General features: G+C 38.6%; 2 protein-coding genes across 6 annotated transcripts in view; one reads left to right on the plus strand and one right to left on the minus strand.

Annotated features, from left to right (window-relative positions):
- CUL1 (cullin 1) overlaps window positions 1-23,233 on the minus strand; it is a 307,965-nt gene that overhangs the window by 212,096 nt on the left and 72,636 nt on the right. The window lies entirely within an intron of this gene.
- EZH2 (enhancer of zeste 2 polycomb repressive complex 2 subunit) overlaps window positions 1-23,233 on the plus strand; it is a 52,904-nt gene that overhangs the window by 9,863 nt on the left and 19,808 nt on the right. The window contains exons 2-8 of one of the 5 annotated variants that reach the window (XM_061464602.1): window positions 13,749-13,872; window positions 14,369-14,497; window positions 17,456-17,572; window positions 18,888-19,026; window positions 21,345-21,476; window positions 22,048-22,150; window positions 22,771-22,934. In XM_061464602.1, the coding sequence (XP_061320586.1) occupies window positions 13,749-13,872; window positions 14,369-14,497; window positions 17,456-17,572; window positions 18,888-19,026; window positions 21,345-21,476; window positions 22,048-22,150; window positions 22,771-22,934 (908 nt within the window). Of the gene's footprint in view, window positions 1-13,748; window positions 13,873-14,368; window positions 14,498-17,455; window positions 17,573-18,887; window positions 19,027-21,344; window positions 21,489-22,047; window positions 22,151-22,770; window positions 22,935-23,233 lie in introns of all 5 variants that reach the window. The other 4 variants (XM_061464604.1, XM_061464601.1, XM_061464605.1 and 1 more) reach the window with 4 other exon arrangements.

The following is a 23,233-nucleotide window of genomic DNA, read 5'->3' on the forward strand; positions in this document are numbered from 1 at the left end:
ACTGCAGCTAGTTTTAATTTAGGGAATAACACTGTGAGTAAAAATATAGTCATTACAGTTAGTAAGGTAGTTTGATAGTAGTGCTACTACAAGTAAGGAGTTTGGCTGGATTAAGTGTATCATGAAACTGTACACTTCACCAATAGCTGCTCACACAGCTGTAAGAAAAGGGTATGTACAGTTATTTTATTTATGATGAACATCCTGATCAAGGCAGCATGTGGTGACCAAATGGCAATTTGTCACTACATGGTGATTTTACATTTTTTTTCTTTCAGCCTCTTTTGAAAGAAGCTGAAATTCTTACTCAAAAGATACAGAAAAGGATCTCTGTCATCTTGCATATCCTGAAGTATCCATTCTGAGCTATTAATTTAAGGAGCTGCTGGGATAATAACAAGGTCCAAAAAACATTGTGCTTGGGAAGGAATAATTGAGGAGGCACATCTGAGTTGCAGGGAAGCAGGTCAGAGAGTAGTTGCTTATTGTGAACATGTGTTCTGCTTGACTTATTTTTTTCTAGAATGCGTTCAAGTTTATTTAAAAATGAAAAAATAAAAGTGACATTTTACTTTGGGGAAAACTAAACAAACAATAAACCAAACCAACACCCCAAATCAAACAACAATTTAACCTTCCAGGATAGAGGTCAGGCTCCTGATCGTAAGTACACCAAGCACGAGGTAAGGCTGTAGTTACTGAAGCAACAGAGAATAAAAGGTCTGAAGAGAGTGACACTTCAAAGGCACAAAGGTTGGGCTATAGGAGAAGCAGAAACCTATTAGGATAAGATGACAACTAATCTGAAAGAAGACCGCTTTTATGGCGGTTTTTTATTATTGTTATTTTAAAAGTAATGGTAACTTTATGGAGAGTATGTAGCACTCTAGTTAGACAACACACTTCATTAGTGAAGAGCTTTCTGATCTGTCTTTAATTATGCTAAGAGGTAGAACTGAAGGCTCCAACTGTACCATACAACTGTACCGTTCCAACTGTACAGAGGCCTCCTTCAGATGAATAAACACATGGAATAGTAGTGGGAAGGAGTGTGTGAACTAAGTAGTTGATGGATTTGTTAAAGGAGCCTGTAACATAAATACTTCTACAGATTAGAAAAATCAGTGCTTACACACAAAACTGAAGAGTTGGGGCTGATTAAGCTCTTAGGCATTTAAATTCACAATCTATTGCTCTCAATAATAGTGGTGTTTTCCAAATTGTACGTGTAGCTGATTGAAATACTGAGAATTTTGGAATGCAGTGGCGATGGTTTTCATCTTCTGAAATATTAAACTGGAATTTAAAAGGCAAGCAAACTCCATAGCAGCAGCTTTAAAAATAGCACGACCCCTGGTTTTGAGATGGCAGGCCCAGTTCAGAGTTATGTTGTCTTCTCGAATAGTTTGGTACATCTAGTTGCAAGGTACATCTAGGGGTCATCTGCTCCAGTCTCCCACTTGGGCAAGGCCAACACTGAAATTATCTTTTCCAGACCACTTTTAAAATGTTTTGAACAATGGAGATTCCAGCACCTCTTGGCTTCATGCATTCCTATACTGGACTGTACTCACTGTTGAAGAGTTTCCTCCCTATGAAGAAGTGAAATCCCCCGCTGTCTTGGTCTCATCAGAAGGTCTAGAGTAATGCACAGCTTCTGTGATTGTCTGGGTTTAGCTCTGATTTGTGTAAGAAAATACGCTGTTCAGGGAATTAATTCTTTTATGTATTAGTTAAAATTCTTGGAGTGATTTGTCCAATTTTGATAAGGCCCAGAAACAGACAAAAACATGTTTTAGAGTGTTTAGGAGTTAGGGAGCCTACATGTAATATTCTTAAATAAGAAGCCTTAGACTTGTACAAATAATAGCAAATTGAAAATAACTGTTGTTAACTAATGGTCTGAATATGTGCTGTTGTGAATATCTCTGGTGGGATGTATGAGGCAGAACTGAATTGTAGAAACCTACACTCTTCCTTTGCTACAGACCTCTTCTATATTTATCTTGCACTGGCAACTAATGTAGGCAGGTTACAAATGGTTGCTGCTGTTGTTTTGCTACTCACTACATCTTTTCAGAGCAATCTTAAGCTCTAGATCTAGGGATAGCAGGAAATGTGTTTCTTGAGAGCTACTGGCACAGAAGTAGTTTGCCACATTAACTGGTTTGCTGATTGTGCAGAGTCGTGTAAAGAAAAAAATTACATGGTGTGAATAGCATGTTTTACTTGGTATGGAAGTGTTGTAGTCTAAGGCAGGTGGGTAATAGGCCCTAACAATGTGCTGACATTGACAGGGAGAGTCTTTGCTCCTTTCTCTTGTCCCTGGTTGCATGGTTCCTCTTCTTTCCTGCCAGATTGAGTGCTTATCTGGCCAGCATGAGCAATTTGGATCAGTTATGAAAAACTGCCGCTTTTGAGTGCTGAAGAGATCTGATTTGAGGTAACTGATCACCTTAATCAAATTTATTGTATTTGCTGTGTAAATTCCGAGACTCTGAAGTATTGTAGACAGACAATGAAGGGAGGAAACGAATGCCATTTTAAAATCCCGCTTCCTTTTCCAGTCCTCTTAATGCACTTCTCAGCTAGGATGTATTTGTCATCAGCTTCCAAAAGCAAATAGGTAAGTGAATGTGCTGTTTAGCTTTGGTTAAGTTGTTCTTCAAAGTTAAATTGTGTTTTGTAAATGGTAATAAAGTAGTAACCATGGGTTATGTCACAAGGAAAGAGTACATACCGCCCCCCCCCCAATATTGTAGTGACAGACAACTACCTTTGAAGGGATTCTACTAAGTGAAATGTATTTTAGTGTTGCAAATAGTAATTGTGAGTAACTAACTGTATCACAATAATAGGAGCTTAATTGCTCATAATAAGAACATGCCTATTCATAGCAGCAGACCTTCTGCTTTTGGCACCACTATATTACCTGGAAAGCCTACAGCCATCATCAGTCTGTATTGGTGTTAGGGCTGAGAGTAAAATGTCTTTCAATTAAAACACAGGCTTTTAATTCTACTTGCAAGCCAGGATTTTTCCGCTGACTGGAGGAAAAGGAAGTATTCTGAGACTTGGGACATTTGTTTTCACACACAGACATTACTTCTTGGTTTGGGGTTATGGCATTGGTATGTCTGGGGCTGTTCATGATTCCCTTCCTTACATCATGTTTGTTAAAATTGATAGTTTTGTCTTTGTCAATAGCTTGTATAACAGCTTCCATCTCTTGAGCAATCAAGAGCATCTTGCAGAACATGGGATCTCAGTGGAGTTGATTGTGAGTGTTGTATTAGCCTACATGATCCACAATGGCTGAAACTTGTCACAGTGAGGAAGGACAGATGGACTGTTTGGAGTTACCTGTTTAAATGAGTTTCTTTTAGGTACTGCCAAACAGAGCCCATTGGAGGTTAAACTTTTGTGGGCCAGTAGAAGCCTGTTGGCATTTATCTGCCCGAAGGGTGACACAGCTGGCACTGATGGCTTAATAAATATTTCTTGTTTCTGGTTGTTAAGAATAACTTTTCCGTGCTTGCAAAATGGAGTGGCAGGGAGGCAATGTGCCTTGACAAACACTTCGGTTGAAGCCTAAACTGCTGCCCTCTTCAGTTTCAGTTCTTTGCCTCTTTTTCCTGCCCCAGTATTGCGCCCCATTTACTTGAGTTGGTTCAAGGATTCATGCGGCTGCTGAGCAAACCAGCTTGTGGAGCCGATTTTGTTGAAAACTTGTATTTAAAAACTAAGTGTGTTTATTTTCTGGGCTGTTCAGACAGACTTTATTTTTTTTTTTCTGACCTATTTTGATTAACAGAATCATAACACTTAAGCCCTCATAGCAGAGAAGGCTGAATAGAGGCAGAAGTGAGTGATCAGGGGCCACTGATACAGCAGACAGATGATATCTTTTCCAGGCAAAACTGACACTAAATAGCATTTGAGGAAGGTAGTCGAACTGATGGTAGCATTTGCTGCAAGTTCTCTCTCTAAATTTAAATATCCTTTAATGATACAGTACTTCAGCATATGGAATAACAACATGATGCTAATTTTAAAAAAGTGATAAGGTATTTTTTGATTAAAAATAGGTTGAACTGCACTATAAACTTAAAATACAACATTTCTATAATGTAGAATAGTAAAAAACACAGTTCAGTTTACTCCCATCTATTTCTCTATGACTAGTTCTGTAAAAGACTCAATATGCTGTAGCTGGTTTTGTAATAAAACGTTACTAATGAACTATGTTGATCTTTCCTGTGGTGGTGTATTTCAGAGCTAGAGATTTGTTGTTAATTGGTCTGGTTTGGTGTCTGAAATACCCAAGCTGTCAGTGGCCTTGGGAATATTTTTCTTCCCATGGAAATGAGAATGTGCTATTTTACATAGATAAGTTAGGAAGAAAACCATGTGTTGTCTTGCTTTAGAAAATCCAGAGAGTAGCAAGCAAGCAACCACAAAACTTCTAGGTGTATTTTTAGTGTGTCTGCTGCTGGCCCAGGTAAAAAGTGCTTTGAGGTGCTGGGAGTGTCATTCTTCCCCTGCCCCTGCAGCTTGCATAATTTGATGTGGAAATAGCAGCTCTGAAATCGCAGCAGTAAATAACGTTTCTTACTTAGCCCAAGTGAGTAGTACTGTTTCTTGACCATAGTGTTTTCATGAGTCTTTCTGTGCTGCTAAGAAAAGTTTGGTATAAATGGAGGAGACAGGTCTGACAGATTACAACATTGCTTTATGGTTAACATTGGAGTCAGTTGTTTTGAAGGCTGGCAATATGTTTATTGATAGTTTATTTTCAGGTTATTTCAGTTTTATTTGTAATAAAAGTCTATTAGAAACTGATTCCTCCAGAAAGGTTTAGGATAGATTCATAGAGAATATTGTCTTGGTTTGTATTTAGGGTGCATGAAGTAAAGTGTGTTTCCAAGAGTTTCCAAGTAATATATTGTGGTGTAGCATAGATGAAAAATCTGTAGCTGCAGTTGAACAGTCATTTCATTGTATCGTGCTATGTAAAATTGGGTAACGTAAGATAATTTGATTTAATTTTTTCATGAGGTTTTGGAAAGTTGACAACTTTGTGTCTAAGCTAAATAAAAAAAAAATAAATCAATGCATTATCTTCCTTGTTTGTTTGTTTTCTAGCAAGTATTGAATTTTTTGCAGGCTTATGGGAAGATCGTGTTAATCTCTTCTGTTGCCAAAATTCTGCTTTTTGAGTTGAACATGAAAGTTGTCCTAAATTCTGCTGCCTGATCAAAACAATTCTTTTAGTGTGAGAAGAAGCATAGAAGGGTGTGGTGGTGGGTGATTTGATTTGTTATTGCTGTTGTTTTGTGGGGTTTGTTTTGTTTTTTCTTGTTTGAAACTAAACCACAAGTTTTGTAGATGCTTCAAGAAGTTCAATGATGGCTTCAGATAGGGTTTAATAGATAATAATTTCTCCATTAGTAAGATTGCATATGCTGAGTCTAAGAGACCTGTGTGCTGTCTGCATCTGATAACAGCTTCCAGCTAAAGAGCATGTTTGCCACTCCAGGGCAAACTGATGTATAAAGCCAGTGCCTGTTTGTGGTGAGAGCCACGCTGTTGGTCTGAGTGCCTAACAAATCCTTTCTGCTTTATGGTTGTGCACAGGAAGCCACAGTTGTGGATGGGATCATCAAGCTGATCTGTGTTTCAGAAAACAATCACAAAGAGAGCTTTTATTTTATTTTATTTTAGTCAGTTTAATCCAGTTTATAGGCAGTGTTGAGGCGAGAATAAAGAGCTGGGAAAGGTGAGATGATTGTGAGATGCCATCACTGCTGAAGAAATTACACAGGCAAGTATCTTGTAGTATTGAATCTAAATGAATAAGTATGATCTCTGAAATGACAGTTCATAAAGCCAGCTCAGATGCGTGTTTTGAGCTTACCAGTGCATTCAGAGAACTTGGTGGAAGTGCATCACTGTTCACAGTGAGGTAGAAGAGGTTGAGAAACAGCATGGTGTAGTTCATGGAGCAGGGTCATGCAGTTAAACACATGGTTTTAGAAATCAAGGTTCTGAGAAGTGAATGTGAAAGCATTCGTGTTTGGCTTTATGGGAGGTAGAAGTAGTACTTCCCAGCTACCTGCCCCATCTGAGTTATTTTATTCCTTTGTTACTCTTTCATTACTCCAGGCAACAAGCCCCATGATTTTATTGCTCAGTTTGCATCAGGTGTCACATGTGGTTTCCCTGTTGGGTTTTATATTATCCCGCATCCTCCCGCTACCCTGCCCCTTCATTGGAACTGTTGGTCAAGAGTGCTCTGAAGTGCAGTATTGTACCAGTGTATGCATAAATTTAAAAGATCTAAATAACCTTTTGAGCATAGATTAATTCACAGTAAAAGAACTGAGAAGTTACACTGCACACAGTATATTTTAGTTCAGGAATATTTCCAAACAAATCCTGAGTAGAGGGAAGGTAATATAACATTGTTAGTTTAAAATATTGTGTAACATTAAGCACAACTCGAAACTAATAGCATCCTTTTAAAAGGGCAGAGCCCCTCATTTGTTCTCGCATGCTTTTCAGCATGAAAATTTTCATTAGATTTCCCCCCCCCCCCCGAAATTTGGCACTGTAGCCAGAGGCGCTTAAATATAGTCTTTGACAGCAGTATGACTGCTTGAATAGACTGCCTAATTTAGAGAATTATCTGTGTGCTTGTCTGTCACTGATGGATATTGCCAAAAATGATCGAAGAAAAATAGGACATTGTCTTTAAATAAGGCGCTTTCTATGCTCTGTAGGCAAAACAGAAACAATTTGGGCTGAAATTTTTCTACACTTCTTTCTCTTGTGAATTCTAGGTGTATTATAGATGCTTTGGCTGCTGAAAGTAAGCTTTGGCTAATTTAAGATTATAGGCATGAACTGTTTTACAACTTCCTGTAAAGAATGTAGATCTTGTACATCATTATGAAATGCTCAGCAGTTTATTTGGAACACAAATGTATCTGCTCTAGGTCATTGCCATTTTTTGTTGTTTTTCATTTCCAGCTATGCAAGCACGACTAAAAAAATGGAAAGAATAGCTGTATATTTGCTTTTATTTTCCTGTAGGGTCTTTTTAAATCACTGCTCAGGAGGGTTCAGTGTGTCTCATTCCCAATACCCTAGTTCAAGCACCTTATTGCTCAAGAAGAAGTGTTGGTTTTGTTTTTGTTATCCTTGATGGTGGTCTGTTTAGATTACACTGATCTCTCATTAGTATGGGCTGGCTGGGTTAAGAGCAGCTTTGGACCCAGGGTACTAAGCCTTTGCATTTACGTGTGACACATACATCTCCTTGCTTGCCCTGGCACCAGGGTGATTGCCCAGTTTGGAACGAGACTGCCTGTGGCTGTACCAGGTTCACACTAGCATCTCTTGGGATGTCTCACCTTACTTCCAGTGTTTCCTCTTCCGCAAGGAGAGTTATGACGAGGTTTCCCTTATTAGTGTTATGCCAGGTAAGGTCTGACAGGGTTAGCTGAGGAAGTCATTCTGCACTCTGGGAGATGAGCTCTTGCTGGAAACAGAGTAACTGCTTTAGAGTTATGCTTGCTTTCTTGTATCTATTTTGGAGATGAGATAATCTGCACATAAATAGCCGAGTTGGCTGCTACATAGTTTCTTTCTTTTGGGTAAAAGTTCTTGGGATTGAGATCTTTAGCAGTTAGTGTCTGTAGGCCCTTCATCTGAAGAGGATGAAAAAATGGCAAAGAAAAAGATGTTAAAACAATAGAATCAGCTAACAGTATTCAGAAGGGGAAATGGGGACAGGGAAGTGGGAGATGGCCTGGGGGCTCTCAGAATCAAATCATTGCACTAAGACAATCCAGTATCATGTTTTTATTTATTAAATAGAAACTGCATGATGTTATGCCTGTCTTCTTAAGACAGGCCATAAAGTATTCTTAGACAGATGGGATTTAGCTTGTGCCACTTATGCTGCTGTAGGGAATATTCTGAAACTTTATATGGGAAGTTGACTAGTTCTGAGAAATTGATCTTAACATTCACTAGCTCTGCAATCCTAGCTGCAAACCGCATAAAACATCTTTTAAGGCAAATAGATAGGGTTTTCTTGTAACAACCTGTGTAGTCTGTTACAGCTCAGAGTACTTGCAAATACGAACAGCAGAAATGATGGAAGAAAGTGATTTGGGAAAAATTGTTCTTACACCTAGGTACTAGTGCAGGTGGATCAATAGTAGGTTGGAGACAGCATCTACAATCCTGAATTTACCCCCAGAGATTAGTTTTTGTTGCTGTTTCCCTGAAGTCTTAATTCTCCAAACTGCCTTTACTTTCAGGGATGGAGATAGTGTCCAGCACCCTTCTGTAGGAGTTAATCTTTCTGACTCCTTTTTTTTTTTTTTTTTTTCCTCTCCCAGCCCTGACCAGCATGAGCTGTCCTTGTCTGGGAAACTTCTTATCCTATTTTCTCAGGTTTAGTTTCTTAAATGTATAGTTTTGGAGGCAACCTTTGAATTGACGACATTAGCCAAATGCCACTGACAATTTCTGTAGTCCTAATGTGAAGATTAGAGATCGATTGCACTGTGAGAATTAACTCTGCCTGCTAGGAATATGCTGTTCTCTTCCTGCCACCTTCCCCACCACCCCCCTTCTGTCTTGTGTTTGCTTGTTCCCCCCCTTCTGAGATTAAGAACAGAAAAACAATTGCCTCTTACCACAGTACATGTGTTAATAATAGTGTAATTCTCCTTTGGTGGTGTTGCCTACAGATCTGGAGAGGGGCTTTTGCAATGGCCTGTAGTGACAGGACAAGGGGGGAATGCATTGGGTTTTTAGATTTGAAATGAGAATCTAACAGTTTTTCTTACAAAATATTGTTTAATGTCTTGCATAAGACAGAGAGGACATTGAGATGAGATATAAGGCAGAAGTTCTTCCCTGTGAGGGTGCTGAGGCCCTGGCACAGGTTGCCCAGAGAAGCTGTGGCTGCCCCATCCCTGGCAGTGTTCAAGGCCAGGCTGGATGGGGCTTGGAGCAACCAGGTCTATCGGAAGGCATCCCTGTCCGTGGCAGGGGGTTGGAATTGGATGAGCTTTAAGGTCCCTTCCAACCCAAACTGTCCTAAACATACAAATATGGATCATTAGGTTTAAAAATCTGCTGCTCAGATTCAGAATTCATTAATCTTGAAAAATCCCTGAAATTTATTAATGTTTTACAAACATGCATCCAGGACACTTTGGTTTTTCCTTATCTGTAATTTTTCTTTAACTAATACACACACATACTTCCTTCCCGCTCAGTGCTTTCTCTTAATAAGGACTTGGCATGTAAGAGGCCATTTCTAATTTTATACAAATTTGACTTAATGTACTATGTGTATCCCACTGACTGTTGCTCATAAACATTATTACTTTACCTAGAAGAACTTTTTCTTGCTATAACTTGCTAAAAACAACAATGCATCTTTTAATTCTCTGTGTTTTGTTACTTGGTGCCTTGAAGGTTAAATTGTTATGTTGTGCCCCAGATAGCAGTTTGAAACTAGTGCAAGAGGAAAGTGTTCTTGTAAGTCCCATTTGTTTTTAGATAAATGACCTGACTGTGCATAAGTTATGTTGTTTTAAAAGAAAGTTTTTACCTTCTTGTGAAATATTTTACTCATCATTTTAATACAGCAGGTAACAATGATGTTCATTACTGAAAAATGGAATAGGTTGGATTTGTTTGTTTAATGTGGATATGTTTCAGGTCTTAAATCCTTGCTTGCGGGGTCTTCTGGGAACTGCATTTCAGTTGTATGAAAGAAAGATGGGGATTCTGTTTGTTTTGTTGGTTTTAATCTAATTATGTATGATTTCCATATGGACCTGATTTTGATGAGCAGGGCTTATCTGGCAATTTAATTTTGGTTAAGAAAGCTTTTTTTTTTTTATGCCTGAGTCATTTGTTATTCTTCAGGAAACTAGAATAAGAGGGGCTATGGTTGATGCCGTATTGGAGTAAGTAACATAATCTATGCTTTGTTTTTATGGGATTCAGTAGTGTCAGCTGAGCTTTCGTTTATCTTTTGCGTTTATTGGTACTTTGTCCGTGTCTTTTGGCTGAACCATAACTGAAGTGATTTTGATGTTGTCGTGGTTTAAACCCAGTCAGGTAACTTGTTCACTCACTCCCAGTGAGTGGTGCCAAGCTGACAACAATCAAGGTCCGTGTTCGTCTCCCCCCCCCTCCCTGCACCGGGGCTCTCCCCTTCCCCGCTCCCGGAGGAACGGGGAGGAGGATCGAGAGAGTGCAACTCCTACGGGTTGAGACAAGAACAGTCCAGCAACAAATCACCACCGCTACTATCAGCTAAAACAATGATAAGGGAAAATAACAAGGGAAGAGAATACGATACCACCGGCCAAGAAAACGAGTTCCACCCGGAAGCCCCTGTCCTTCCGGGCAACTCCCAGTTACCCCCCACCCCGGGCATGACGTGCTGTGGTATGGAATACCTCCCCGGCTAGCCCGGGTCAGGCGCCCCGTCTCTGCTTCCTCACAGCTTCCCCTCCTCCCTGGCAGAGCATGAGCCTCACAAAGTCCTTGGTCAGGGTAAACATCACTTAGCAACAACCGAAAACATCGGCTTCACCAACGCTGTTCTCAAAACTAGAAGTCAAAACACAGCACTGCACCAGTTAACACAAAGGAAAAAACATGACTGCTACTGCTGAACCCAGGACAGATGTTCTGTTTTGTATTACTTAAACCGAAATTCTGTCTTTCTGTTATTTAATGATACTTACTTGATTTCCAATTTATGTCCAGTAACTGGGATGTTTTTCCATATTTTTGCTTTGCTTAGCTTAGCATATAATATAATATAATGCATTTCCTGCACTACATAATGCTTTGATGCTGTTCTCTAATCAATACTGTAGTGTACTTTGATTCACCAATTGTCTTCACTGTGTGCTCCAACATGAATGGTGGAGGATATTTTTAATCTATATTTTTTATCTCTTGTAACCACTGGTGCTGTGGCAAATGAGACAGAGGTTGGTTCAACTTGCTGCCTCGAGGCATGGAAGCAGAGCAATTGTGTTTTAATATTGCTCTAGATTTACCTCCCTCTGATTGTTCTTTGTCCCTCCCCTCTGCCTAGTTATGTGCTTAAGGCATTAGGTGAAGCTTATTTTTATACTTTTTTTCCTTGAAGGGTATTTGCCATCATTTGGGGTGGCAGTTCTGCCATTTGTTTGTTAATTCATTCTCATTTCAAATCTAAAAACCCAACAGTTTTTCTTACAAAATACTGTTTAATGCCTTGCATAAAAATGGGTGTCAGGCTCTCACTGCCTATTATGTTTTGTTCAGTGTAAATGAACATGTATGGAGAATAAACAGGTTTGTAATTGATTCCCCCCCCCACATCGTCATAAAGTCTGATAGAACGCAAATTTGACTTCTACAAAACTGCTGAAAATAGAGCTCTGCCTACAGCAGCAAAGAGCTTTCAATAACTTGGATAAAGCTGCTGGGTAGCTGTGGTGTGGGGCAGGGGAGAAAGCACTGGGCATTTGACTCCAGCCTGAAGAAGACACCTTAGTTTGTCTTTACCTACCTTGATGATTAGAAGGTGTGTAACTCTTTGGGGAATCTGGACAGGTTGGATCGATGGGCTGTGGCCAATTGTATGAGGTTCAACAAGGCAAGTGCTGGCTCCTGCATCTGGGCCACAACAACCCCATGCAATGCTTCAGGCTTGGGGAAGAGTGGCTGGAAAGCTGCTTGGTTGAAAAGAACCTGGGGTTGCTGGTCAACGGCTAGCTGAACATAAGCCAGCTTGTGCCCAGGCAGCCAAGAAGGCCAATGGCATCCTGGCCTATATCAGCACTAGTGTGGTCAGCAGGGCCAAGAAAGCAATCATCCTTCTATACTGGGCACTGGCGAGGCTGCACCTCAAATACTGTGTTCAGTTCTGGGCCCCTCACTGCGAGAGAGACATTGAGGTGCTGGAGCAGGTCCAGAGAAGGGCATTGGAGCTGGTGAAGGGTCTTGAGCACCAGCCTGATAAGGAACAGCTGAGGGACCTGGGGGGTTTAGTCTGGAGAAGAGAAGGCTCAGGGGAGACCTTATTCCTCTCTACAATTACCTGAAAACAAGATGGAAGCAGAAGGTGGCTGGTCTCTTCTCCCAAGTGACAACTTACAGGACAAGAGGGAACAGCCCCAAATTGTGCCAGGGGAGGTTTAGATTGGATATTAGGAAAACTTCTTCACTGAAAGGGTGCTCAGGCATTGGAACAGGCTGCCCAGGGCAGTGCTGGAATCATCATCCCTGGAAGTGTTCACAAACCATGTAGACAAGGCCCTCGGTGACATGCTTTAGTGGTGGAGTTGGCAGTTGTGTGGGGTAAGAGTTGGATTTGGTGATCTTAAAGCTCTTTTCCAACCTGGTTGATTCTGTGTTTCTGTGCTCAAATCGATTATGATTGTTTGAGAATGTATTAACCTTGGGCGACTCAGCATTTCAGCCTTTCAGTCCACAATGGCTATCGTGAATGCTATTTTGAGCTATTCAGTGAAATACTGTGGATTGTTATAGTACAGCTCTTGAGAGGAAGCCAGTCTTGGATGTTGTGGTTTTGTTTCAGGATGCTGTCAAAATAGTCACTGCCAGCATAGTCACAGCATACGGTCATGGAGCTTGAAAAATGCTGCGCAGATTGGCATATTCTAGCAATACATTTGGATTATAATGTAAAAATACAGCCATGTTGCCAACAGTCCTGTAACATTAAAATGAAGCACTTGGTACTAAGAGGGTGATCAGTAAAAGCTGGTATCAGTGTTCTGTGTGCAGTCAACTGCACAGTTTGGGGTTTTGTAGGATACTTGGGAAAAGAGCAAGTTGTCTTATTCTGGCTTATTCAAAACTCTTTTTGTCTGGATTCTAGAACTTTCTGACACTTGAGTGGTTGGATAGGAGGACTGTACTTTGGGGTACCTCTCTGCCTTTGAAATCAACTCCAGAAGTCTATTCAAGGAGTTGATATCTTACTGAAGAAGACCCCTTCTGCAAGGAGGGGAAGGTTTGTCTACCAGAAGCAGAACTGTACAGAATTTGATTTATGAGACTGCAAGGATTCCAGTGTGTATCTTTGCAGTGGTAATCTAAATTTATAGAATCGTAGACTGGTTTGGGTTGGAAAGAACCTCAAGATCACCCAGTTCCGACCTCCCTGCTATGGGTGGGGACATCTCTCACTAGAGCATATCACCCAAGATTCTGTCCAACCTGACCTTGAACACTGCCAGGAATGGAGCATTAACTGCTTCTTTGGGCAGCCTGTGCCACTGCCTCACCACCCTCACAGGGAAGAACTTCTTCCTTATATCTAATGTGAACTTCCCCTGTTTCAGTTTGAACTCATCACCTCTTGTCCTAATGTTACAGCCCTTGATGAAGAGTCCTTTTTAGATCAATTAGGTATCTTTCTGTATAGAGGCATTAGAAGTGCTTAAAGCAAATATGAAGGGTCTCACTGATTTGTAATTAAAATCCTGGTGTCTATGACTCAAGTATATATTACTTATTTTCTTTGGATTGGGGTTGGATTGCAAGTGTTTTAGTGAAAGGAATTAAAGGAATTCAGTATGAAAGGTATTACATGAATTTCTCTATCCTACCTAACTTCACTCTAACCTGCTCAGTAAGCAGTGGTGTCAGAGACAGTAAGGTTAACATCACATTGCCTTTTGCAGGATAATCATGGGTCAAACCGGAAAAAAATCTGAGAAAGGACCAATTTGTTGGCGAAAACGTGTGAAATCAGAATACATGAGACTGAGGCAGCTCAAGAGGTTCCGACGTGCAGATGAAGTAAAGGTATTGTCACCTTTTGGCTCTGTTTGCTTGAAAAATGATACAAAACCTGATCTTTTGAAGTTTGAGCTGTCCTGCAGTTAACACCTACACTAACAGTTTTGCTAGATACTTTGTTAACATTCTGAAAGCTTGTTTTAACTCTGATCTTATAAACAGGTATACATTCATATGTGATGGAATCAGGCATGCTAAGTGTCAGAAAAGATGGTGGAGAGCAAGTACGGCAACTTCTTTATCCACATATTCTTTCTAATTCCATTTTGAATTTAATTCCATGCTAAACCTGTAGGTCTCTAACATGAAAACATGGGTTGAGTCAAAGATAGGGATGGTGGCATTTCAATGAAATTTGGACATCTTGAGTTTTGGCCACTTTTTGCATCCTATCTAGTTTTATTCATTGTTTTAGTAAATGTTATAATTCCTTAAGATGCTAGCAGCTGAATTTGGAGTCTTTGATTTACTTGTAACGTTTACAATTGTGATTAATTTTTAGAGTATGTTTAATTCTAATCGTCAGAAGATCCTGGAAAGAACAGAAATCTTAAATCAAGAATGGAAACAACGTAGGATACAGCCTGTTCACATCATGACTTCTGTGAGCTCATTGCGCGGGACCAGGGAGGTTGGTTAACATGTGTTGTGGTAATCCCACTTACAAGGTTGTTAACACGTTTTTGGTTTATTACTGGAAAGTTGCCTCTTCTTTATTATGTTTTCCAGCATGGCATGACTTGGCAGCTAAATATTTTTTGTATGAGTCTCCTAAAGAATTTATTTGTTATTTACTTCAATCATATGACTTCTGGAAAGCAATAAATATGTAGTAGGTTACCTAGCTTGGATTAATACACACAAGTGAAACTTCTTTATTTCTGGTAATACTCAGATCTTACTGCAGCATCCTTTAATCAAACTGATTAACTGTCTTACTGATACTGGGAGTTTAATCTTGCTCATATTGGAGTTGACCCCCAATAGAACAAATGAGTATTTAGTTTAGTTCTTATTGATCTAAAACACATGAAAGCTGTGAAACATACCCACGTGACAAAATCTTCTTTTTAATAAAGTAATTTAACCACAGAGGTTCTGAAAGTAGTTAGTTGAGTTGATGCACCCTTGTGTTGCACAAGCAGACTGGGCATCAGATTTATGAAATCCACTTCCATTATGGTGATGCAGTTTGAGCACGTAAACTGGCTTTCGTGTTGGTAGCTCGAGCAGTGGTTTAAGTGTACTGCAACTTTGTGTTCAGCCCAGGTTAATTTCTCATTAATTTCTCAGTTGCTCTTTAGGCACTTCTCCAAACTAAGCTGGTTTGATGTTTCATGTGTAATAATCTGAAAAGCTAACTTAGTTCAATAGGATGAGAATGAAAAGATTTTACTGTGAACAGGGTAAAAAAACCCCTCATAAACCTAAACCAAAACACTTTCTCTTCAACGAAATTTGTCAGATTTTCCGAAAGTTTTATTGAGGAACTGAGGGCGTGTGTGTGTCACAGAGGTGCATTTGTGTGCATGCGTGATTAAATGCAAACAGGCAATGACCTTCTCTGAAGTGTTTTCTTTTAAACATGATTGAATATGCAACTAGTCATGTACAGCTTACCTATTATATAACACTGTAGGATCAGAATGTCTGATAATTGAGGGTATATATCAGGTATATCTAGGGTATATAGGGTATATATCCAGTTTTCACTTTTTTTTTTGGTGTGTGTTACTGGATGATCATTCCTTACCATTCCTCTTTATTTTCTTTGTTGTTTAGCTTGATTCACTATTATTTTATGTTAATTTCCTGCCTGAATTGATTTCCTGCCTGAATTGCTAGAGCACGCTAATTACTGCATTCACATCCAGGCTCTGTCTCACGAATTGGAACTCCACTGCTTGATTTAGGATTGCCATAATTTATAGTGAGAGAAGTGAGAACAAAAAAAAGAATAAAAAATGGTGGGGGATTAAAAAAATTCCTTTAATAATCTTTTTTCTTAATATGCTGAATTTCTTCAGAGTTGCAGAGGCCACTGGCTAGAAGTTTAGTGACCTGATAGAAAGGTTTTGTGAGAGCCTCCATGTGTTTGGTGATGCCTGCAGGACATCACTGGTGACATAGGTTTTTGCCAGTGGATAGTCCAGTCAGCATCAGCCAGACACCATAACATGTTCTGTGCTAAACTCATAAGCATTAAGCTGAATTCTATCCCAAAACAATGGGGCAATGTGACTGAGGCTTGGTACCAGTCATTTTGGCATAGGTCATTTGTCAGGCTGAGACTTCCAGTTCCAAAGATAAAAGCAATAATTGTTTTAGTTTGTATTTTCCTTTTAAAAATACATGAAAATTATGCTAGATGGCTGCTAGCTAAAAAATTAAACATTAACCTGAAATGGAAATAAAGCACTAGCATAGGACAGTATCTTGAGTATTGGTATCCACAGCAAAAATCTAATTTCATGTGCTGCAGATTAAAATAGAAAGAAATCTGGCTTGTGTCATTCTACCGGGGTACTGTCTCTGTATACTGTTTGTTACATTACTTTGTGTATTTCTTTAGAAATGTGAAGCTCTGTTCATCTTTCCCTTCTGGAAAGGAGAAAGATCTTTTGTCTCCACTTCCTTTTTTCCTTTCAGGTAGCTATGATAGCTGTTCTAAACTTTGTTTACCTACCTCCAAATCCTCTTTGTTGTACTTTCTCTAGCTTTGTATGTTTTTGTCTGCTTTTGTTTGTAACTTTTCTTGCAGAGTTCTCCATACTGCTGTCCAACTACTTGAGAAAAGTTGATCTGTATCTGTTAGCTGTTGAATAGATGCAAGAATAACCTAGAAGCTGTCTGTGTTTCTGTGACATATTTATCTTTTGGAGGCTATATAACCTCTGAATCTAAATAAAAGTCAAGTCCTAGAGCTGAAAAAAATCATTGGCATATCCAGAGTTGCATATTAAGAGTTAATTTTCATTTTTCCTTGGTAAACAGTGAGCATAATCGAACGCTTGATGTTAAGATAAACAGGCATAATGGGGAAACAGGGCAGGAGTTAAGACATGGAGACTTTATTTCCATAGAAATCTTGCTGGCATTAAAGTAAAATTTAAATTTTTTAAGCCCATAAATAATAAGTGATTTCTGCAGTGTATTGTTCTGGAGCCAGGGGAATTCAGTTGCTTCTCTGGTGGCTTGAGTAAATACTCTTAACATTGGTGAGAGTATTAGCAGCAACAGGTGCTAAATCTATTTGAAGATACCAAAGATAATTTGTATTGCAGGTTGAATGCTCTGAATAAAACATTATCACAGCCACTTATTACTAAGTGGGGAAAAAAAACCTGTGATCTATTAACAAAGGTATTGACACAGAAATAATTATTGCGTCTCTTTTCCTGCTAAATCTGTTCTTACTGTTATACCCTAAAACTCTGATGCATTTTTCAAAGGCTGATATGGCTGATTTTGACAAACACTTTGAATTTTGTACATTATAGAGTGGTGTACTGTGATATTATTTTTCTGTTTCTTTCAGTTTCTGTTGTTGCTATGTAAGTGTAACTTCAACCTCTTTTTTATTTTTCAGTGCTCTGTTACCAGCGATATAGATTTTCCAAAACAAGTCATCCCATTGAAGACTCTCAATGCTGTTGCTTCTGTGCCTATAATGTATTCTTGGTCTCCCCTTCAACAGAATTTTATGGTAAGTTTATAAAGTTCTGGGAGGAGAAATGTATGGAGGAAATAAACCAGCAAAAATCTGTTGCCAGTTAAGCTCCTTCTTTTCTGTATTGGTAATAGGCAGTAATAATTAGAAATAGGGCCCTCAATACAATAACAAAACCAAGTAACTTAGATGGCAAATTCAGTTCTCAGTGAACTGAATAATGTCTAAAACCTTGCTGTAACAAGCACCCTAAGTTTATTGAATTCATCTGACCAGTTCTTTGTGGCAGTTAACAAATGTAGATGTATTTAAAAGCATACAATTAGTGTAATGAGAAATGTTTTCTGGGCAAAATGCATGTGTTTATGCAATCAACCTGCAGCAGAACAGTAATTCTTATGGAATAAAGAGAACTTAATTCTGAAATAGGCTCCCCACAATAATGGTCATTCTTGCATAGCAACTGAGTATAGCCTTTTCTTCTGATTAGCTTCACTGTGTGTAGAAGCCATAATGTTAGATTTCTCATGTAGGCATTTGACTTGTTTGAAAAGCTTAGCTTATTACAAATCTTTGTCACAGCATTTTATATATGATCACCTTTGCTGACAGGTTATTATGATAATAGCAAAGTGATTTAAATAACCTGTTTTATCAGCATATGTACAGAGTTCCTCCACACGTTTTTCTACTTGCTTTTATTTCATCAATGTTTGGATAGTTTGCACTACTGCAGAATCATGATCAGCAGGAACATTTACATTTATTTTCTTAACAATAGAAGGGGGTTCTGCAGTATTGGAGGGTACAACTGAGAATTGAGGTCCATAAATTCTAATGATAAAACATGGGAGTATTAATTCTTTTAGTCTGTATACAGTCACAAAAAAAAAGTGACAGTGGAGTTCAGATTAAATTGTGAGGCATGTTTTTATGCTTGCTGTTTAGACAACTTGAATTTAGAGCCTTTTTGTATCATATTTTTCTTATCTCTGGCAAAGCAATGAAGGGGAGGTTTCCATTGCACATTACTGTGGAAGAGAACCAGGGCAGGGAGAATGAACTTATCATATGCAGGCTTCCCAAAGCTAAGTAGCTTAGTGTGGTTCAGTAGCAGAAGCTTTGTGGAAACACCCGGCTAACCTGCATGTTAGGTACTAGTTTCAGTATCTGGAGCTAGTCACCACTAGTATGTAAAATTGCTGAACAAAGATGAAGGTCTTGTTTTATTTATCTACTTAATGGTAAATATGCTAAAGCAGTGAAGCCAGTTAGTTAACTGTGAAAATAGCAATGCAGAAATGCTCAATTGAAAATGCAATTTAAAATGGTTTGATTCTGTTATTACTAGGTAGAGGATGAAACTGTTTTACATAACATTCCGTATATGGGAGATGAAGTGCTTGACCAGGATGGTACCTTTATTGAAGAACTGATCAAGAACTATGATGGGAAAGTGCATGGAGACAGAGGTGAGCCCAAACACTCAGGTATACTTATCACTTCTTCCTACATAAATAACTGTTGTTGGTGTTGCTTGTTAAGGCCTGATGCTTGATTATTACAGTAGTATCTCTAGAATCCCTATGTTGCATAAACATTGGATATAAGACTTCCTTATTTAAATAAATAGTTTTGCATTTTTATAAGGCTGTGAAGTGGTATAGTAGCACTACAGGGAAATTAAACTCTTCAACTTTTCCCCATAACTATACAGTGGTTCATTGTCCCTGGCAGTGCTCAAGGCCAGGTTAGACGGGGCTTAGAGCAATATGGTCCAGTGGAAGGTGTCCCTGCGCATGGCAGGGGGTTGGAACTGGATGAGCCTTAAGGTCCTTTCCAGCCCAAACCATTTTGTGATCATAATGCCTAGATGCAACTTGGAGAAGTTCTTGGTCTTCAATTTTGTGCTCAGAGCTTTAGAATATAATAGTGTAATTTCTCTCTGTGTATCCTGCCTAGCAGAAAGTGGCAGGAGCAGTATGCAAAACTCTAATAGTGATATTTGCAAATGTGATTTAATAGAATAATCTTTTGTGGGTTTTGGTTTTGTTTTTTTTTTTTATTCCTTTAGGGAAATTACCAGCTATTTAAAAACCTCCTTTCAAAACCTTCTTTTCTATAAGTCAGTTTATAGAGCAAAGTTGTCTTTCTGTTGGTACACTATATATATGTATATATTCCTAGGTGTTGTTTACCTCTTCTGTGTGGGAGCTGGAGTACATGTGATTTTATTTGCCTGTTAGTTTGCTAAAGTCTAAGTGAAGTAGCAACCTTTCACTTGCTCTATGTGCCTGCTCAGAACTAGCTTATACAAACCTGAATTTAACAGTTGTAAAGGTTTCTCTGACTGCCGTTTCCTCCTTCACAGAAACATTGCCCACCACTTTCCTCCTCCCTAAATGTGGCATTGTTTCTTAAAATTAATTATATTCCTATTAATGCTGGAGTGACTGAGAGAACTGCAGTTTTGAGTATACGGTGTGCCACTCACGAAGGTTAAGCCTGAGGTTCAATAATAAATACTACTCAGTCCTGTAGCAGTCTTGTTAATGTCCTCAGGACAGCTGCTGCCTTTAAATTTTATGAGGAACATGAAATGTTTCATGGGGTTTTGCCTTTGGATATTTTTACAGATTTACTGATTGCTGACATCCCTGTCAGAACTGGTTATGTCAAAATGGTGACATGACTAGTAAATGTCTTCTACTATTGATTTATTATTGAGTCTAGCTTTACAATTGATTTTGTTTCACTGCCTTTGAGTCCCATGTTAATGATGGCAATTACTGTTCTTATGGATCCTTCAAAACTATGTATTGAAAGTAGAAAGACTTTTTTCTTAGTCTCCCAATAACTACTATTCTTGTGTGACTGTCATTGAATGCAAATGCTGTGGGTATCTAATCCAAAGGTGTTCCCAGGCAGGAGTCAGAACTGTAAATTAGCTCTGTAATTGCACTTTTGGGAAAGAAATGTATACTAACCTGTGCATGTATATTAAAAGTTCTGTTTAAAACTTCCAAATTAAGTACCTGCTTGTTTTCATTGTCTACATAGGAATAAAACTATTAGTTATAGTTTGACATCCAACCCCAATCCGGGTTCAAAAGGATGGTGATAAGCACTGCATTTCCCTCATAGTTCCCGGTTATTTTTTGGAAATAACAATGGTCTGTCAACACTAACTATGATTTTTCTCTCTGCAGAAATGCCTTATTGTCTATCTCTGCTGCCCTCTGAATTTCACAGCAGAATATAAGCTAATAAGCAGACATGCAGCATTATGTCTTTCAGTTTTCTCTTGAATTTTTTGTATTTAACTGTATTTATCACCTTGCCAGGGGGTGTGTAGTGGGGAACTGAATGCAATGGAACTACCAACCAAAAATATCTTTGGGGATTCCCTAGCTATCCAAGTATAGCTTCATAGACTGTTCCATAAATTTCCAGGCTGCCTTAACCCAGCCGTGTTGGAACTGGGTTTCTGGCACAACATCTCTGAAACAGTCTAGCTAGAAAGAAGATATTTCTTTATGCTTACTGAAGCACAGGGAGTTGGGAACAGAGAAATTTCAACATGTTTCCTTCTCCCCTTCCCAGCTGTCAGTCTAAGAAATAAATACTGAGTATTTTTAACTCTTCTCAGTTCATACGCTGAAACAAAGAGGGGAAACCCCACAAAATCGTTTTTCATCAATTACAGCGTTTTCAATATACATAATTGAATTCAAGTGTAGGGAGGACTAAAAATACTTCATATACACCTTGTGCTTTTTTGTTCACTCCCAATTTTGCTGAATTTCAGAATGTGGATTTATCAATGATGAAATATTTGTTGAGCTGGTCAATGCACTTGGTCAATATAGTGATGATGAAGATGATGATGATGGAGATGACAATCCTGATGAAAGAGATGACAAGCAAAAAGATCGGGAAGGTAACAGGATGGGTATGTCTGTCTGCAGACTTTACAAATTAAAACCAAAAAACACTGTTTTTTAATCACTCAATAAATTTATTCAAACCTTCTACTTGATAGTGTTCAGGTCTAAAGTAGCACTATTTTCTTCATCATTTCCTTGTCATTTAGTTCAAGAGCTGTACAGAGAATACTATGAAAGGTGCTTTTGCTACTTTTTGTTTATCTGCATATTGAGACTGCCAAATGCACCAAAAATGAGTTGAGTATCCACCTAATAAATGCTTTGGTACTCCTCAGAAAGTGCAGTATCATTATTCTGAAGTAGGCAGAGTTCTGAATTGCCATCTCCATCTGCTGGTGAAATAATGATTTCTCCAAATTTTACTAGTAAAGAGTTCTTTCAGCAGGAAAGATCACTTAATGTAGTTTAACTTGTGGGTCATTTAGAAATAAAAACCTTTTGCTTCTTTTTTGTTTTTTATTAGGATTTTGGCGAAGTTCCCCTTTCTCTGAACACCTCCTAGAGGTAGCAAAGGAGCAGAAATATAACCTTTCTGTTTTCCAAATTTGTTTGCTTCTTTGACAGAGAAAGAAAGCCACCCACCTCGGAGATTTCCTTCTGACAAGATATTTGAAGCCATTTCCTCAATGTTTCCAGACAAGGGTACAGCAGAAGAATTGAAGGAGAAGTAAGAAAGTATTTCTTAAGATATGTTGCTGTGCTGCTTTATGAAACAAAAGATTCCTTGACTTCATTAAATACTGATTAATTGGAATTAAATTAACCAATATTTAATGGACTTCATTAAAAATCAGCTAACAGCTTTGATTAGGAATGGCCCCTCTTGCAGCTAGTTTCTGTGGCCATTGTGCAACTTCACAAGTGATACTTGACTGGAATTGGCTGTTCCCACCAAGTCTAACGACACAGAAGTGTTTCTTAGCCTTGCTTTCAAACTGTTGAAAAGTGGGTGCTTGCATGTGTTTCATAATATATTTTTTTGAAGTGGTAAAATAAAAGCTTTTCTTAAAAGAAGAGAAAAGTCGTCTTTTTGGAGTTAATGAGTAATATATATGAGGAAATGGTGGTCCAGGAAGTGAATGCATTCTTTTCTAGCCAATTTTATATTTATGTTAATGAATGTAAAATTAGTAACTTGTCACGTCACTGACAGATTGACCTTTCTAGCTGGGACATACTTCTTAAATTTCTTCTAATTTGCCACTGAAAACGCAGAGTGGTACTGGAATCAGAAATTACTTCTTTTTCATTATACTGAATAAATACAATTTCTTCCTTTCTTTCAAGGTACAAAGAACTTACTGAGCAGCAGCTTCCTGGAGCACTTCCTCCTGAATGCACACCAAACATAGATGGACCAAATGCTAAATCTGTTCAGAGGGAGCAAAGCCTGCACTCTTTTCACACCCTCTTCTGTAGACGCTGTTTTAAATATGATTGCTTCTTGCACCGTAAGTACAGTTATAGTGCACTTGTATAGCTCTTAATTTTTGCAGGTTGGGAAACTTAAAAGTACCATAAGATGCAATACAGAAGGAAGGAAAGAAGGAAAAAATTGTAATACTACCACTAAAGTTTATGAAAACAACTTGTTCATGTTGACGTAATTTAGCAGTGAAAACTAGACCTCAAAAAACTAAATGCAGCTGCTTGGAGTGGTTTGTTGCCCTTTTTGCACTTAGCAGTTTGTATAGACTTAGAGCTTGGACCAACCTGTAACATTGCTTCTCTTTTAGTCCTCAAGAAAACT

The sequence above is a fragment of the Pezoporus flaviventris genome, unplaced genomic scaffold (assembly GCF_033815535.1).
Source record: "Pezoporus flaviventris isolate CSIRO_AGI_PZ_B2104156 unplaced genomic scaffold, CSIRO_AGI_Pfla_v1 ptg000037l, whole genome shotgun sequence".
Taxonomy (NCBI): Eukaryota; Metazoa; Chordata; class Aves; order Psittaciformes; family Psittacidae; genus Pezoporus; species Pezoporus flaviventris.